Source organism: Delphinus delphis, chromosome 1 (assembly GCF_949987515.2).
Source record: "Delphinus delphis chromosome 1, mDelDel1.2, whole genome shotgun sequence".
Classification (NCBI taxonomy): domain Eukaryota; kingdom Metazoa; phylum Chordata; class Mammalia; order Artiodactyla; family Delphinidae; genus Delphinus; species Delphinus delphis.
The window spans coordinates 149,618,915-149,634,265 of record NC_082683.1 but is presented as its reverse complement, the minus strand read 5'-3'; the positions used below and the strand labels follow the sequence as shown (position 1 = coordinate 149,634,265).

General features: G+C 46.1%; 1 protein-coding gene across 1 annotated transcript; it reads left to right on the top strand.

The window, feature by feature from the left end:
- Nucleotides 1-2,502: 2,502 nt before the first annotated feature.
- Nucleotides 2,503-12,861, top strand: IL19 (interleukin 19). Its single transcript, XM_060010151.1, has 6 exons — nucleotides 2,503-2,519; nucleotides 6,162-6,308; nucleotides 6,461-6,526; nucleotides 8,891-9,043; nucleotides 9,956-10,030; nucleotides 12,358-12,861. Exons 2-6 carry the CDS (start codon nucleotides 6,165-6,167, stop codon nucleotides 12,451-12,453), a joined length of 534 nt encoding a protein of 177 aa, XP_059866134.1. The 5' UTR covers nucleotides 2,503-2,519; nucleotides 6,162-6,164; the 3' UTR covers nucleotides 12,454-12,861.
- The last annotated feature ends 2,490 nt before the right edge of the window (nucleotides 12,862-15,351 follow it).

Below are 15,351 nucleotides of genomic sequence, written 5' to 3'. Positions count from 1 at the left end.
AAGCTCCATTCTTTTATGGAGAAGAAATTGCTTTGGCAGCATCATGAATGGTTCATGGAGATGGAGTGGATTGTGAGTGGGGATAGGGGATTGGAAAGTGTGAGAGAGCTGTGTCCAGCACACACCAGACTCAGAGCATCTCCATCCTGGCTCTCTGGTTTTCCTTCAATCTGTCTGTATTCTCATTTATCAAATGGGAACTTGAGCTCTGGTATCCCAATGGTGGGTCAACTGGCTCTAGAAGACCCAATTCTAAGGCTAGGCATAACCCACATCTATGGATCAAATACACCATTTGATTGCAATCCTGGGAGGAATGCCATTCCATCTCAATCCCTATGCTTAACTTTTTATATTAGATGCTAGTAGCAAGGCTTAGGATGGAGAGAAATCATTTCTTGTTGTCTCTCCTTCCTCCCAATTTAGGGACTTAAAGGGGGGCTGGAACATTAATAAAAAAGCTTATTATTTTCTAATCTCTTATTATGTGTCAGGCACTGTGCTGAAAACGTACATTTAATCATTTAATCTACACACCATGCCTACATGGTGAGTACCCGTTAGGCATAGTTAGCACCATTTTGCAGATGAATAAGCAGAGGCACAGAGATTAACTGGCTTGCCTTCGGTCTGACAGGTGTAGGGAGCACAGGCAGTCAGCCTACGCTTGGCTGACTCCGGAGGTACAGTCCCGGTCACTATGATGCAATGTATGCTGGAGGGGAGCTATAAACATGCTAACGTAGTTTTCCTTTCTCTGCAAGCTTCCTGATGTGAAATCTTTGTCCTGAAATGAAAGTTGGGTCAGAACACACCATTTGAGTGCAAGCTGTTGAATGCAGGCTGTGAGTCAGCACAGACAGTTTTGCAGTCCTCTCACATATGGGGCCACCATCTGTGAGCTCTGAGCCAGGCAGCTCAGGCAGTGCTGGGAAAAACAGCGTCCACCCCCCCTGCCCATCTCCCTCCCCGCGGAAGCAGGAGTGGGGGAGCCGAGATCTCTGGACTCAAGAGTAGCTCATTCTCTCCTCCCCAGAAGGAGGAAAGAGACACTTATTAAGTCCTAAAAAGGTGTCTTCTCTTTTTCCAGCTGTCTGGCATACAGCATAAGAATAAATAATATTTACGGAGTACTTACTATGGGTCAAGTCCATTAGATCATTCAAATCCTCATGGTTTATTTTTATCTATTTTATGTAGCCTCAGAAAGGTCTTGAGTAGCTTGTCTAGTGTCTCACAGAGAAGAGGGAGAGCCTGGGTTTAAATCCAGAGCTACACTGTGACCACTACAATCTATTTTCCCTCAACATGTACTACTTCATTATGTCCAAGATGCTGAACAACAAGGCTTCCAGCCCCTGTGGCTCCCTTCCCTTGCATCTATGCCCATGAAAAGTTTTCAGTCCCTCTGTCCCTCTTCCTTCCTTGCTAGTGCCCTGCCTACCACTCTGTCTCCCCAGTCTGGCTGCAGGGCAGATTTTGTTCCAACCCGTTGTCCAAAGGGCCCATGGGGTCTCTTGTAATTGCACCCCATCCCCAAGTTGTTTTATTTGGTAAAAACAAACTCTGTTTCGGGAATTTGTGTTTGGAGAGGAAACTTTTTAAGCCCTGTCTTTTCATCACCATCTCTCCAAACCTCGATTCTTGAAGAACATGGTGGTGTAGAGATTGTGTAAAAAAGTAATTTAGATAGAGAGTCTTCCAGCCCAAGAGCAAGGATTCCAGGCTCTGTTCCTGGCTCTGCCACGGACTGCTAAGCCTCTCTGACTCCCAGTCTCATTTTCTCTCTCTGCATTAGTTGAGAATGAAAGGGCTGTCCAAGGGACAAGATGGAGAGGAAAGAGATGATGTCCAAAGATATCCTTGCATTTCTGAGAACGAAAGAAAAAAAACTTCCCTATGAAGTTAAACAAAATAATGCATGTAAAGCATTTAAGCTATTGCCTGGCACATGTTAGGTGCTGAGTAGCTCAGGCAGATGGAGCGTGCAGGGGCTGGGGCACCCGCAGTCTCAGGGCTGGCTGCGTAGGGCGTGGCTGTCAGAAGAGTGCTTCCCTGATTTTGCCTGCAGGGTACGACTGGTGACATCTCACAGCTCTCAGGAAAGTGACCTACTTGGGTTTTTCTGTATGGACACAGGATTACAAGAAATTCTCATTTGCATAGAGATGGGGAGTTTATTTTTACTAGAAGCTGCATGTCAAGACTGAGAAGAAAGAGGCATTTCTTAATAATCATTAATCAACTGTATCTGAAAAGAAAAAGAAATCAATTCAGGAAATGAGATGCTAAGGAAATGAGGGGGAAAACAATCTCCCCCTACATGGACCCACCCAGTGAGCCTTGACAGCATTTCCTTGTATCCACCTGCATAAAAGTGACCAGCCCTCTACAAGTGGCAAGGAACACAAAGAGCGGAGACACAGGAGAAGCCCAGGAGCACCCCGTGAGAGGTCGTCCTTCCTCAGAGGATTTGTTCATCAACCATCCCAGCCCTCGTCCTTTACAGCTGCAGAGAGGTGATCTGCTGTCACTGTGGGTGGCCTATTATATCCCAAGTGCTGGGCATTTTGTAGAATGGGGAGGGGTATTCTGTATAGAGGCTGAACTTTCCAGTACCTTATTTTCAATAAGAAACAGGGAGAGTGGGAAAGGAGGAAGGAAGAAAGGGAAGGGGAAGGAATCTGTTTTTTTTAGAAATATGATGATTTTATTTTTTATTTTATTTTTTAAATTTTATTGAATTATAGTTGATTTACAATGTTGTGTTAATTTCTGCTGTACAGCAAAGTGATTCATTTATACATATTCTTTTTCACATGCTTTTCCATTATGATCTATCACAGTATATTGAATATGGTTCCCTGTGCTATACAGTAGGGACTTGTTGTTTATCCATCCTATATATAAGTTTGCATTTGCTAGTCCCAAACTCCCAGTCCTTCCCTCCTCTCTCCCCATCCCCCTTGGCAACCACAAGTCAGTTCTCTATGTCTGTGAGTCTGTTTCTCTTTCGTGGATATGTTCAATTGTGTCATATTTTAGATTCCACATGTAAGTGATATCGTATGGTATTTGTCTTTCTCTTTCTGACTTACTTCACTAAGTATGATAATCTCTAGGTGAAAGCATGTTACTGCAAATGGCATAATTTCATTCTTTTTTATGGCTGAGTAATATTCCACTGTATATATGTACCACATCTTCTTTATCCATTCATCTGTTGATGGACGTTTAGGTTGCCTCCATGTCTTGGCTGTTGTGAATAGTGCTGCTATGAACATAGGGGTGCATGTATCTTTTTGAATTATAGTTTCCTCTGGATATATGCCCAGGAGTGGATTGCTGGATCATATGGCAACTCTATTTTTAGTTTTTTGAGGAACCTCCTGTTTTCCATAGCTGCTGCACCAATTTACATTCCCATCAACAGTGTTGGAGGGTTCAAGGGAAAGGAATCTAGCATTTACTATAAACTTTTTGTTCTAGGAACTGTGCTGGGCACTTTAGAATATGTGTATTTTTAATCCTTTGGAGTATTAAATATCTTTTTAAACATAAGGAACACCACTGGTTCAGTGGGATCCGATCAGAAATGTGTTCTTTTTTGTCTGCTGTAAGGAAATCTGCTGGATCTCCAGTTGTGATCCCAGGAGGAACAGACCTGTAGGTGGGGGTGGTGCAGTGGTAAGGGGAACAGGCCACCTGCCTTCACATCCTGGCTCTGCCACTTGTTGGCCATGTACCTTGGGCAGGTTTCTCCACCTTGCTAAGTGTCAGTTCCCTCTTTGGTAAATGGGGATAGAAACAGAACCTGCCACATAGGATGGTTGTGAGCATTAAATAAGATAATTGTGGGAAATACTTGGCATGGCACTACGGGCACGTGGCACGTATGATAAACGTTAGCTACTACTGTTACCTGAATCAGCCGAGATGTCTGGAATCGCCTCACCAAACTAAGGGGGACCTCTTTTTTCTCCACATCTTTCTCCTCTGATGCTCCCAGCAGGGGATGAACCGGCAATGCCCCACTGCTTCTGAGAGTTGTCAGAAGAAAAACTGTGCCCCCTTTTAGTCACTTGGCTCTCTAGAAGCACCTTATTTGCCTTTCGAGGGGATAGAGCTCTGGGGGACTCTATAGTCTCGCCTGTCAATGGGGTCTATTTTTCTGTTTTGTCAGAAAGAGGTTGGAAAAAGAGAAATCAAGTTCTTTAACATAATGCCTGCTCTACAGTGAGGTCTCAACCTACACCTATCCCTCACTGAGAGTGATGCTGAGTTAAGGAGAGAGAAGGAGAAATGGTTTTCTAAGCAGAGTTTGCTGTTTCTCAGAGAAGAGCCTGGGATTCCCAACGATGATCGGGGTGGGGAGAGGGGAGCGGGGACAGGTATGGCTCATGCTCTCACACGTGTGTGCCTAGAGCAGCTCTAAGTATAGTTAGGAGCGGGGGCGTCCACAGCCCCCTCAGCTGGCTTCTTATGCGTGCTGCCTCCCTCTCTTCCACTGCTGCACCCACTACGCTTATGCAACACACACCTGGCTGGGAGTGAGTGCTCAGTCTGCACGTGGAGGAGGCTGGGCAGAGGCTGGTCTAGTCCCATGGGTTGCCCTCTGACTTACCTTTAACGCTCAGCTCTGTTTGTGAAACATGCTAGTGCTGGAGAAAGTCGGAGAAGGAGAACTCAGCAGGCTGTGCAGTTATGCTTTGGGCACTTTTCTCAAGGTGTGTTACACGACACTATTGAAAGCCGTCCAATGAAAAGAGGCAGAGAGAAAGGCAGGAGGGGCGTGAGAACTAGAAGAGGCAGCAGGCATCTCAGGTCTGGCCCTGCCTAGAGGCTAGCGAGCTGCAAACCTGTCCCTGGTGCCTGCTGGCTCAGTGTGTGATGGAGGGGAAGCCGCCACCTTGCCAACTGGGGGTCTCTCTCTTCACTGTGGCTAATTAGTTATTAGATGCCCCGCACCTCCCTTTCCCATCTTCTCCAGAAGGTGACATCTTCACAGCTGACTTCAAAGGAATGATTTTAAGCAGATACACAGTAGGGGTTTATAACAAAAGGGTGTCGCCTATTTGGGGGGCAAACATAAAAACCAAATGTGCTTACAGCTCTATTTACAATAGCCAGGACATGGAAGCAACCTAAGTGTCCATCAACAGGTGAATGGATAAAGAAGATGCAGCACATATATACAATGGAATATTACTCAGCCATAAAAAGAAATGAAATTGAGTTATTTGTAGTGAGGTAGATGGACCTGGAGTCTGTCATACAGAGTGAAGTAAGTCAGACAGAGAAAGACAAATACCGTATGCTAACACATATATATGGTATATATATATATATATATATATATATATAAAGGTCATGAAGAACCTAGGGGCAGGATGGGAATAAAGACGCAGACCTACTAGAGAATGAACTTGACGCGGGGAAGGGGAAGGGTAAGCTGGGACGAAGTGAGAGAGTGGCATGGACATATATACACTACCAAATGTAAAATAGATAGCTAGTGGGAAGCAGCTGCATGGCACAGGGAGATCAGCTCGGTGATTTGTGACCACCTAGAGGGGTGGGATAGGGAGGGTGGGAGGGAGGGAGATGCAAGAGGGAAGACATATGGGAACATATGTATATGTATAGCTGATTCACTTTGTTATAAAGCAGAAACTAACACACCATTGTAAAGCAATTATACCCCAATAAAGATGTTAAAAAAAAAAAAGAAAGAAAGAAACAAAATGTGCTTTTATAATTTTTCAGATCTGTTGCCTAACTCCTAGGGCATATTACCAACACTGTTTTTCCTATTTAATTTATTAGAAACAATGCTTCTCACCCCTGTTGAAAAGTGAGCCGTGTTGAGTCATGAGAGTGATTTACACACGAATTTACTCCCTGGGAGTTGGGAGAGCGCTGGATTAGCCTCTCTAGGGGTGGAGCGGGGGCAGGGGGGACAGGGAAGGGCTCATTCAATTGATTTTAAAAAAATCCAGAGAAGGAGACACATGCCCCAAGGTCCACAGGCTGAGGTACTGAGTCCTGTTTTCTTGGCTGCCATCTGGCCTGCCCCGTGAGGTCCACAGGGGAACTCAGTTGGGGTCTCTTGCCTTGCTTTTCACTTTTGGCTGGGAAGCTGACTTTATCCCTTCCTGTAGGACATGCAGGCACAGGGTGTTTCTCTCTGCCTCCTGGGTGTGATGCTCTTTCTGTGCTCAGTGCATGCCCGAGGTCTCAGGAGATGTCTGATTTCCATGGACATGCGCCGTATGCAGGAGAGTTTCCGAGGGATCAAAAACGCCATTGTGAGTACGGGTTTGGGGTGAAGGTGTGGGCAGGGGGGCGTGCCTCACTTTACATCTTAACGTGGAGAGCCAGTTCTTTCTCATTACCTTTGTGTCTCTGGAGAATGTGGAGTACTCACTGCTTGTGTCTGTTCTTATGTTTTCCTCCACAGCAAGCTAAGGACACCTTCCAAAATGTCACCATCCTGTCCACATCGGAGACCCTGCACAGCATTAAGGTATTGGCCTGTGTCTGCTCGTTCCTCTATTGTCATTTTTATGGTGAAGTGGCGCAGGGCTGAGGGAGAAATCCTCACCCTGTGCTCTTCTCTGTCCTAACCTCCAGTGAACTCTGATGCTCCGGCTTCTCACATGTGAACTGATGTGTGAGGGCGCACTCGCGTCTCAGCGACCTTGAACCCCATGGGAGGGTGTTCACCCAGGGAGTGATTGGGGTGCCACACGCTCAAATGGGACAGGATGTCTAGGGCTTAGGGTGACTCTGGAAGGTTTCATGGGGAAGTTGAGAAAATGAGCAGTGACTTAAAACCTGAGTAGGCTTGGGGTTAGTGGCTAAAAGAGATGGAAGGGTTTTGGGGAGAATGGGTATGCAAAATCAATGGATACATGTCAGGGGACATAGAGGCAACCAGGGGGCATTCCCTGGCATTCCAGTGGTTAGGACTCTGTGCTTTCACTGTTGAGCACGCAGGCTCAATCCCTGGTCAGGGAACTGAGATACTGCAAGCCGCGCGGCACGGCCGAAAAAAAATAAGAGACAACCAGGCTCGTGGTGTGAGGGACACGAAGGCAAGTGGAAGAGAATGAAGTGCACAAATACATTGGAGTCATTTTACCAAGAACCTTAAGCCAGGCCAAAATGGAAACTGACTAGCTGAGCCTCGGTCTTCTTTTTTTTTTCTTTTTTGGCTGTGCCGTGCGGCCATAGGGAGTCCCTGCAGGTTTTTGAGCCAAAGACTGTATGGCCACAAAGTCTTTTAGACAGTCTGGTGATGTTCTTTACAACTGCCAGCTTGAGGCACAAAAGCAGGGAGGGGATCAGTCTACTTGTCCAGAGAGAGGTGGTGAGAGTGTGTTACAAAACTGTTGGCTTACGAGGTGATAATTCACTTTACAGAAGGGGTCACTGAGAAGTGCCTTTAAAAGTGAGCTCCTCCAGTCCTTGTAAGCATTCTAGAAAGATCCAGTTCTTTCAGGCATTTATGTGACAGAGTGTAAGGTACATCCACAAAGAGTTACTTTTTCCTTGGGCTTCTCTGCACGAGATAATTCTTCTAGGCAGTATTAGGCCTGATTTATTTATGGTAAACACATGGGTCCACTTCCTAAATACTATTCCAGCCAATGGTATAAGAGACTCAGAGGATATGATAGCTGGAAGGGACCCAAAAGGCCATTTGTTCCCAAACCATCATTTTCAAGTGACCAAATTGACATCTTGGGAGAAAGAATGACTAGTTAGTGGTTGAGCCAGGAATAGACCCCCCAAGTCTCATGCCTCTGTCTCCAGATTCTTTGTCCTCTCAAGGTCTAGAAATAGCTGATGTGGCATAAGGAAAGGGGTCAATGAGGATGCAGGTCTTTGCCATATTTCTCCCCTCCCCACCCTCTCCCTCCTTGATAAAACAAAGGTTGCAACTCTTTGCCCGGTTGGTTAAGGGAATTAGCAGGAGCAGAGGAAAAGGAGGGTTTTTGTGTTGCAAGGTGAGTTTCCACGTCAGAAAATCTGCCTGTCGGGCCAACGAGGCTTTGCTGCTTTAATGCTAATGAAGATAAGTGCACCACTGGCTGTAGCCACTTCCCTTCTCAGACTGAGCCACAAATCTCCTGCTCTGGCTCTCAGGGCTGAGTGCAAAGTGCTAGAAGGAAACTCTGCCTGGCCAGCTGCTTTAAACTGTGCCTGGGGAAGTCAGGAGCTTTCCCTTAGGGAGAGCTGCACTCTGCCCGAGGAGGATCTGCCCAGATGTGTGCATTTCGGCAGCTGTCAGTTTCCACTCTTGCACATCTCAGCTCCATCCAAGTGATCCCTGAAGTTTAAAAAGGACAGACTGGAGGAGGGCTGAGCAGGGGGGCCAGGATAAACACAGTGTCATTACACAGGAAGGAATATGTGCCCAGCAGAGGCCTGACATGCAATAGCCATCGAATAAACACATGTTGGTGGCTAGGAGATGTTCCAGAGAGGCAGACTTCAGCACAATGTAAGGAAGTACTTTTCAAGACAGTTGCTCAGACATTGGTCCTTTCAAAAGGGAGGTGTCTGATGGAAGCGGTTAAGCCGAAGTTAGGGATGACTTGTTGGAGATGCTGTAGAGAGAATGCTAGTCTCTGACTGGGCTCCATCCCTTGTGAATATATCTCCTGGCCATGTAAAAAGAGGGTAAGAACCGCAATCTCTCCTTGGTGCCTTTGTCATAAGTAGCTTTGGTGTGGTTAAGAGGACCCTCGGAGACCAATATGAATTTAAAAAAATGACTTCTAGTGATCTCACTCCTTCTTGCTCCTACCCAAGCAGGCTGCTTTGATCGCTAAGATAGTAAGAGAAGAGGGCCTCTGGGGCTTTCCCTAATTTGTGTCTGTAGCCCTTAGATGTGTGCTGCGTGACCAAGAACCTCCTGGCATTTTACGTGGACAGGGTGTTCAAGGACCATCAGGAGCTGAGCCCCCAGATCTTGAGAAGAATCAGCAGCATTGCCAACTCTTTCCTCCACATGCAGAAGAGTCTACAGCGATGTGTGAGTCACCAGCAGCATCTGCTTTCCGTCTGCCCCAGGGAGAGCCCAGGACATGCTGGCCCCAGTCAGCGTTCCGAAATGGATCCTGGACTCAATGGAAATTCCCGGCCCTGTCGCCCACGGGGAGAGCTGTTGGGAGCCTCTTCCAGTGGTCCCTCTTTGTCCAGGGCTTCCTCCTCACCAGACCCAGTTTCCTCATGGATAATCTTCCTGTGGTGACCGACTTATATCAAAGCATCTCTTAAGTGATGCCGGGGCTGGCCTGTGAGAGAGGCATACTGAGGATGCCGGGCTTATCACAGGCATACCCCTAGTTTCTTTGTTTCTGGCCCTTTGGGGTTTCCATACCAATTCACCTCTGGGTGGTTCCCTGGTATAGCCTCTCCTAAGGATCACCTATTCATTCACTGGGATCTATTAAAGACAAACCACAGAAACAAAACCAAACCCAAACAAACCGACAAAAACTTAGACCAGGAGAAAACCTGGACTCTGGCCCCATCCCTGCTGAAGATTTCCTTTGTAACTTTGTGGCAAGTTACTTCACCTCTCCGTGCCTTGGGTTCTAAAATTGTTAGAAGAGGTCATGACCCCTATTCCACTTACATTAAGATTCATTTAACCAATTATTTAATTAACTGGCCCAACATATTCATTGACTGCCTACCTAACGCTGTACTGGGTGGTGACACACAGACTTGGAACCTACTCTCCAGGCCTTTCCAGCCCTGGGGAAGTGCAGGGTGACTCTACACGCAGACCCTACTGCCCCCTTCTGCCTAGCCTGGGTTTACTCACCTGACTCTCACCTTGGGAGGAAGGAGAACTATCACTCCTCATGCGGGAGGTGGCGGTGAGAGTGAGCTGGGGTGGAAAGGTCCTCTGATGGGTGCTGTCTCTGCTTGATCACAGCAGGAGCAGAGGTTGTGTCACTGCAGGCAGGAGGCCACCAATGCAACCAGAATCATCCATGACAACTACCATCAGGTAAGGGAAGGGAAGAGGATGGGGAAGATGGAAATGGGATGTCAGAGCCTGATTGGGCAGCCTCCTCTCCATTCAAATTCATTCATTTACTCACCAGTATTTATTTATTTATCCTAACATCTTTATTGGAGTATAATTGCTTTACAATGGTGTGGTAGCTTCTGCTTTATAACAAAGTGAATCAGTTATACATATACATATGTTCCCATATCTCTTCCCTCTTGCATCTCCCTCCCTCCCACCCTCCCTATCCCACCCCTCTAGGTGGTCACAAAGCACCGAGCTGATCTCCCTGTGCCATGCAGCTGCTTCCCACTAGCTATCTATTTTACATTTGGTAGTGTATATATGTCCATGCCACTCTCTCACTTTGTCACAGCTTACCCTTCCCCTTCCCTGTATCCTCAAGTCCATTCTCTAGTAGGTCTGTGTCTTTATTCCCGTCTTGCCCCTAGGTTCTTCATGACCATTTTTTTTTTCTTAGATTCCATATATATGTGTTAGCATACGGTATTGGTTTTTCTCTTTCTGACTTACTTCACTCTGTATGACAGACTCTAGGTCCATCCACCTCACTACAAATAACTCAATTTCAGTTCTTTCTATGGCTGAGTAATATTCCATTGTATATATGTGCCACATCTTCTTTACCCATTCATCTGTTGATGGACATTTAGGTTGCTTCCATGTCCTGGCTATTGTAAATAGAGCTGCAATGAACATTGTGGCACATGACTCTTTTTGAATTATGGTTTTCTCAGGGAATATGCCCAGTAGTGGGATTGCTGGGTCGTATGGTAGTTCTATTTTTAGTTTTATAAGGAACCTCCATACTGTTCTACATAGTGACTGTATCAATTTACATTCCCACCAACAGTGCAAGAGGGTTCCCTTTTCTCCACACCCTCTCCAGCATTTATTGTTTGTAGATTTTTTGATGATGGCTCTTCTGACCAGTGTGAGATGATACCTCATTGTAGTTTTGATTTGCATTTCTCTAATGATTAATGATTACTCAGCGGTATTTATTGCGGGTCTGCCCAATTCTGTGTCTGCAAAGAGTGTGTTGGTCTTACCTCATCTGCTGGTTTCCTGGGCTCCCCTTCCCTATCATCCTTCCAGCATTTTCTTATGCCCTCACATATCAGACCTACGTTAAGTTTTGAGGGAAAGCACATACTGTTTAAGATGGGGGTGATAACAGAGGGAGCAAAGATCTCCAGAGAACTGTAAGCTGTTATACATGAAACATGCTACTTTCTGGGTGTCACTGTGGCCAGTAACTGACATCAGCATCCTGTGTGGTGACGAAGAATAGTGCTTCTCGTGTAGGTGCAGATGTTGAATGCACACCTCATGTAGAGGTGGAGTTAGAAGCAGTGTTTCTTATGTGCATCATTTAGAGATTCTGTTAAAATGCAGGTTCTGGCTGGTAGGTCTGTGTTTCAACCACACTCCCAAATTATGACAATGCTTTGAATAACAAGGAGCTGGGGAGTCCATTCAGACCTCTGCTTCTTTGTGGAGAGGCTCCATAGGATAATATAACAATGGCTGAAACGCATATTGCTCTTCCTATGAGCCAGGTATTGTTCTAAGTACACTAAATGTATTAACACACTTATTCCTCACAACAATGCTATGAGCCATTATCTGCATTTGATAACTTAGGAAAGCAAGGCACAAACAGGTTAAGTAACTTAACTAAGTTTATACTGCAGCTAAGTGATGGAGGTAGGGCTCAATCCCATGCCATCTGGCTCCACAGGACATACTTTTGGATCGTACCATCTCCTTCTATTCTGCTGAGGAAGAGCTGGAATAAGTCAGGAGACTTGGGTTCCAGTTCAGCTCTTCCACCGACCGGCTGTGTCACATTGGGTAGGACACATCCTTAGGGGTTTCAGTGCTTTAATTTGTCCAGTGGAAGCACCACCTTCTCCCTCCCCACTGCTGGGCACCTCTGGGATTGAGGCTTTCTGGGAGAACAGAAGCACTAAAGCAAACTGATGTGAACAGGAAAGTAAGCAGAACTGCCGGAGAAGCAAGTTGTTTTTTTCTGGGAAATATAGGAAAAAGAAAAACAGATGGCAAAGAATGAAGACCTTTTCATTTTGTTTATAAGTTGCTGACATGATTTAACTGCTTGTTTGTGGAAAGCAATTTAGGTCACCTATTAAGAAAATAATTTGAGGTCTGTATGCCCTGCAGATATAATGGTTGAATAAAAAGCAAACCTCATGGGGACCAGAACGTGGGGAAAGTGATTTGAAAACTATGACACGGTCTAGAAAGGCAGGTTCTTATGACGATTTCCATGGTTTCAGTTGGAGGTCCGGTCTGCTGCCATTAAGTCTCTGGGAGAGCTGGACGTCTTGCTAGCCTGGATTGACAAGAATCATCAAGGAACTTCTGCTGCCTAAAGACAAGAAATCTAAGTTTGGGGGATGAACAGCCCCTGAGAGGTTTCCAGTGGGAGACAGCCAACTTTGAAGGGGAGGGAGATAGGGAAGGCTCCATTTTTATGCAAATTGGGTCTTTTTGAGGAAACCTTCCTGCCCATTTGGAATTCTCTTCTTTGGGGCTGAGGTATTGTAGGGAAAAAATCTAGGTTTGAGCACATCTTACCCTGTAGCTACAAGTCTCACTGGCTCGGCCCAAGCTGTCTGATTCCACCTGAAAGTATCCAAGCAGTCTACTGTCATATTTATATGAAATATGTCTGTCAAAAGGTCCTGTGGGCCATCCTGTAGGGAGAGGGTGAGTTTCCCCCTAATTTATTGTGAACTTGTCTATCCAGTGTCTGTGATGTGATCTAAGTGGTATTCTGTAGTGCATATTGTACTGATTGATTTTTTTAATAAACTCTGTTCTTTACCAATGAGTGGAAGTGTCTTCTGATCCAGGGAGAAGGAACCATAAATGGTGATTATTAGAATTAAAAGGGCCTTAAAGAACAGAAACAGATGGGGAAACTGAGACCTAGAGAGGAATAAAAATTTACTCAGAGTCCCAAAGTGAGTTAGTGCCGAGGGTTTCAAACTGGACTCCATCCAGCACACTGTCCTCCACACAATGATCAAGAGAATGAACATAGGGCTTCTGATCATGACTCCTTCTTGCTACCACTCCATTTCTGATCTCTCTTTCTCTGTGTTTCTGTTTTTTCTCTCTGTCTCTCTGTTATTGAAATTGGGTCCCACTGCTCTACAAAATCAATACTCACAAATGTTGATAGAAAGGAAATGTGCCTTCAGTCAGAATGCTGGCAATCTGGGGAGATGGACTCAGCATCCCCCAGAAACCACCTCCAAAGATTCTGCTCGGACGTGAAAGCTTCTAAAGGGAAACAGGAAAGTAATCTCAGTTTATCCCTGAGTTAGGGGGTCAGAGTCACCGCCATCCCCCACTGTGTGCAGGTTCGTCGACTCCTCCTGATTTTTCTTTACATGTTATCTTGTTCACAAAGTTTGTTCACAAGATTACTGGAGGGGAAGCTGGGGAAGAGATCTGGTCATCTGTTGATTACCTATTCTTCATTTCTATTTCTTTGATCTACGGAAAGGATCAACAAGTTAGGCAAAGTACTGGGTGATCAAAAGATTTGAAAGGTGTGCTAGGGAGGAGATGAGTAGAGCATTCGGGTGCCTGGGTTAAGGTCGGTGACAAGACAAAGATGACAGCTCTTTCCTGCAAAGAGCTTTTTCCTGCCCAAAGCTGCTTACATCTCTTTCTCTCTCTCATTCCTTTCTAGCTGCCTCCAACCTGGATGTCTTTTCTGACCCTAAGTTCATCCCGCATGGCTATGTATGTGGGGTTGGAGAGAGGGTGTTTCTGACAAAGGGATGGTTGTCATGGTGACAAAGCTGAATGAGTGCAGCCCAAGGCAGGGGGGATTCTCGGTAGAGGGGTTCTGGCCAAAATGGGCGCTAATTTCCAGGTGGACAGTCCTCCGATGGTTAATGACAATAACAACTGGTACTTACTGAGCACCTGCACGTGCCAGATGCTGAAATAAGTGTTTTACATGTACCATCCTGGGTCACTATCTATACTGTAACGGGCTGGCTGAAGCAACTTTTCTTTATTCCTACCTGGGAAAGAGATTTCACAGAACGTGCTTTAGTGGACAGAGCAGGACCTCTGAAGTCAGACAGACCTGGTTCCAATCCTATGTGACTTTGAGCGAATTACTTAGTGTCTCTAAGTCTCAATGTCCTCTTCTGTAAAATGGAGATAATAGCACCAGTCTGCAGGTGTTGCTGTGAGTTACAAGTGAGGCGAAGTCCCTTCTAGCGCCAGCAGGGTGGGAGGCTGCACGTGTAGTGTAAAGAGTGCCAAGTCAGGAATCACAGTCTTGTTCCAAGTCTGCCATGACTTGCCCGGGGCAGGTCACTACATTTCTTTGACCCTTAGTTGTCTGTAGTGTGGGTACTGACCCCTGTGCTATCATTTAAAAGCCAGAGCATTACGATGGCCTAAGAAGCCCTCATATCTGCACATACCGCCTTCCCAACTCCCTTTCCTCTTACTGTGTCCCCTACTTCTTGTCCAGGCTCAGTACCGCCCTACCACACTGGCCCACTTCGTGTTTCTCAAACATACCAGGCATGTCCTCACCTTAGGGCCTTTGGGGTTTGTGTGTATACACACGTAAGCTAAGGTAGGAGTAAAAAAACACTCCAATGTTATGCACGAATGGGATTAATAGACTATTAAGAAGAAGCAGAGTTGTTTGCAGAGGACTCAACCTTCCCAAGGAGACTTGGCTGGATGTCCATCCTGAGCCGGCTGGATGATGGTAGGACCAGTTTCATTAGAGCATTTCTCATCATCTGTGACTCCCCAAGGTGTGCTTCCCACAGACACCTACGCGGCTTACACCTCCATCTCCTTCAGGCCTTTACTCAAAAGGTATACTATTTAAGCATTAAGACCCGATTTCCGGGGCTTCCCTGGTGGCGCAGTGGTTGAGAATCTGCCTGCCGATGAAGGGGACGCGGGCTCAATCCCTGGTCCGGGAAGATCTCACATGCCACGGAGAAACTAAGCCCGTGCGCCACAACTATGGAGCCTGTGCTCTAGAGCCCATGAGCCACAGCTACTGAGCCTGTGTGCCACAGCTACTGAAGCCCGTGCACCTAGAGCCGGTGCTCCACAACAAGAGAAGCCACGGCAATGAGAAGGCCGTGCACCAAAGAAGAGTAGCCCACGCTCACCGCAACTAGAGAAAGCCCGTGTGCAGCAATGAAGACCCAACTCAGCCAAAAATAAATAAATAAAATAAATAAATTTATATTAAAAAAAGATCCCCATTTCCA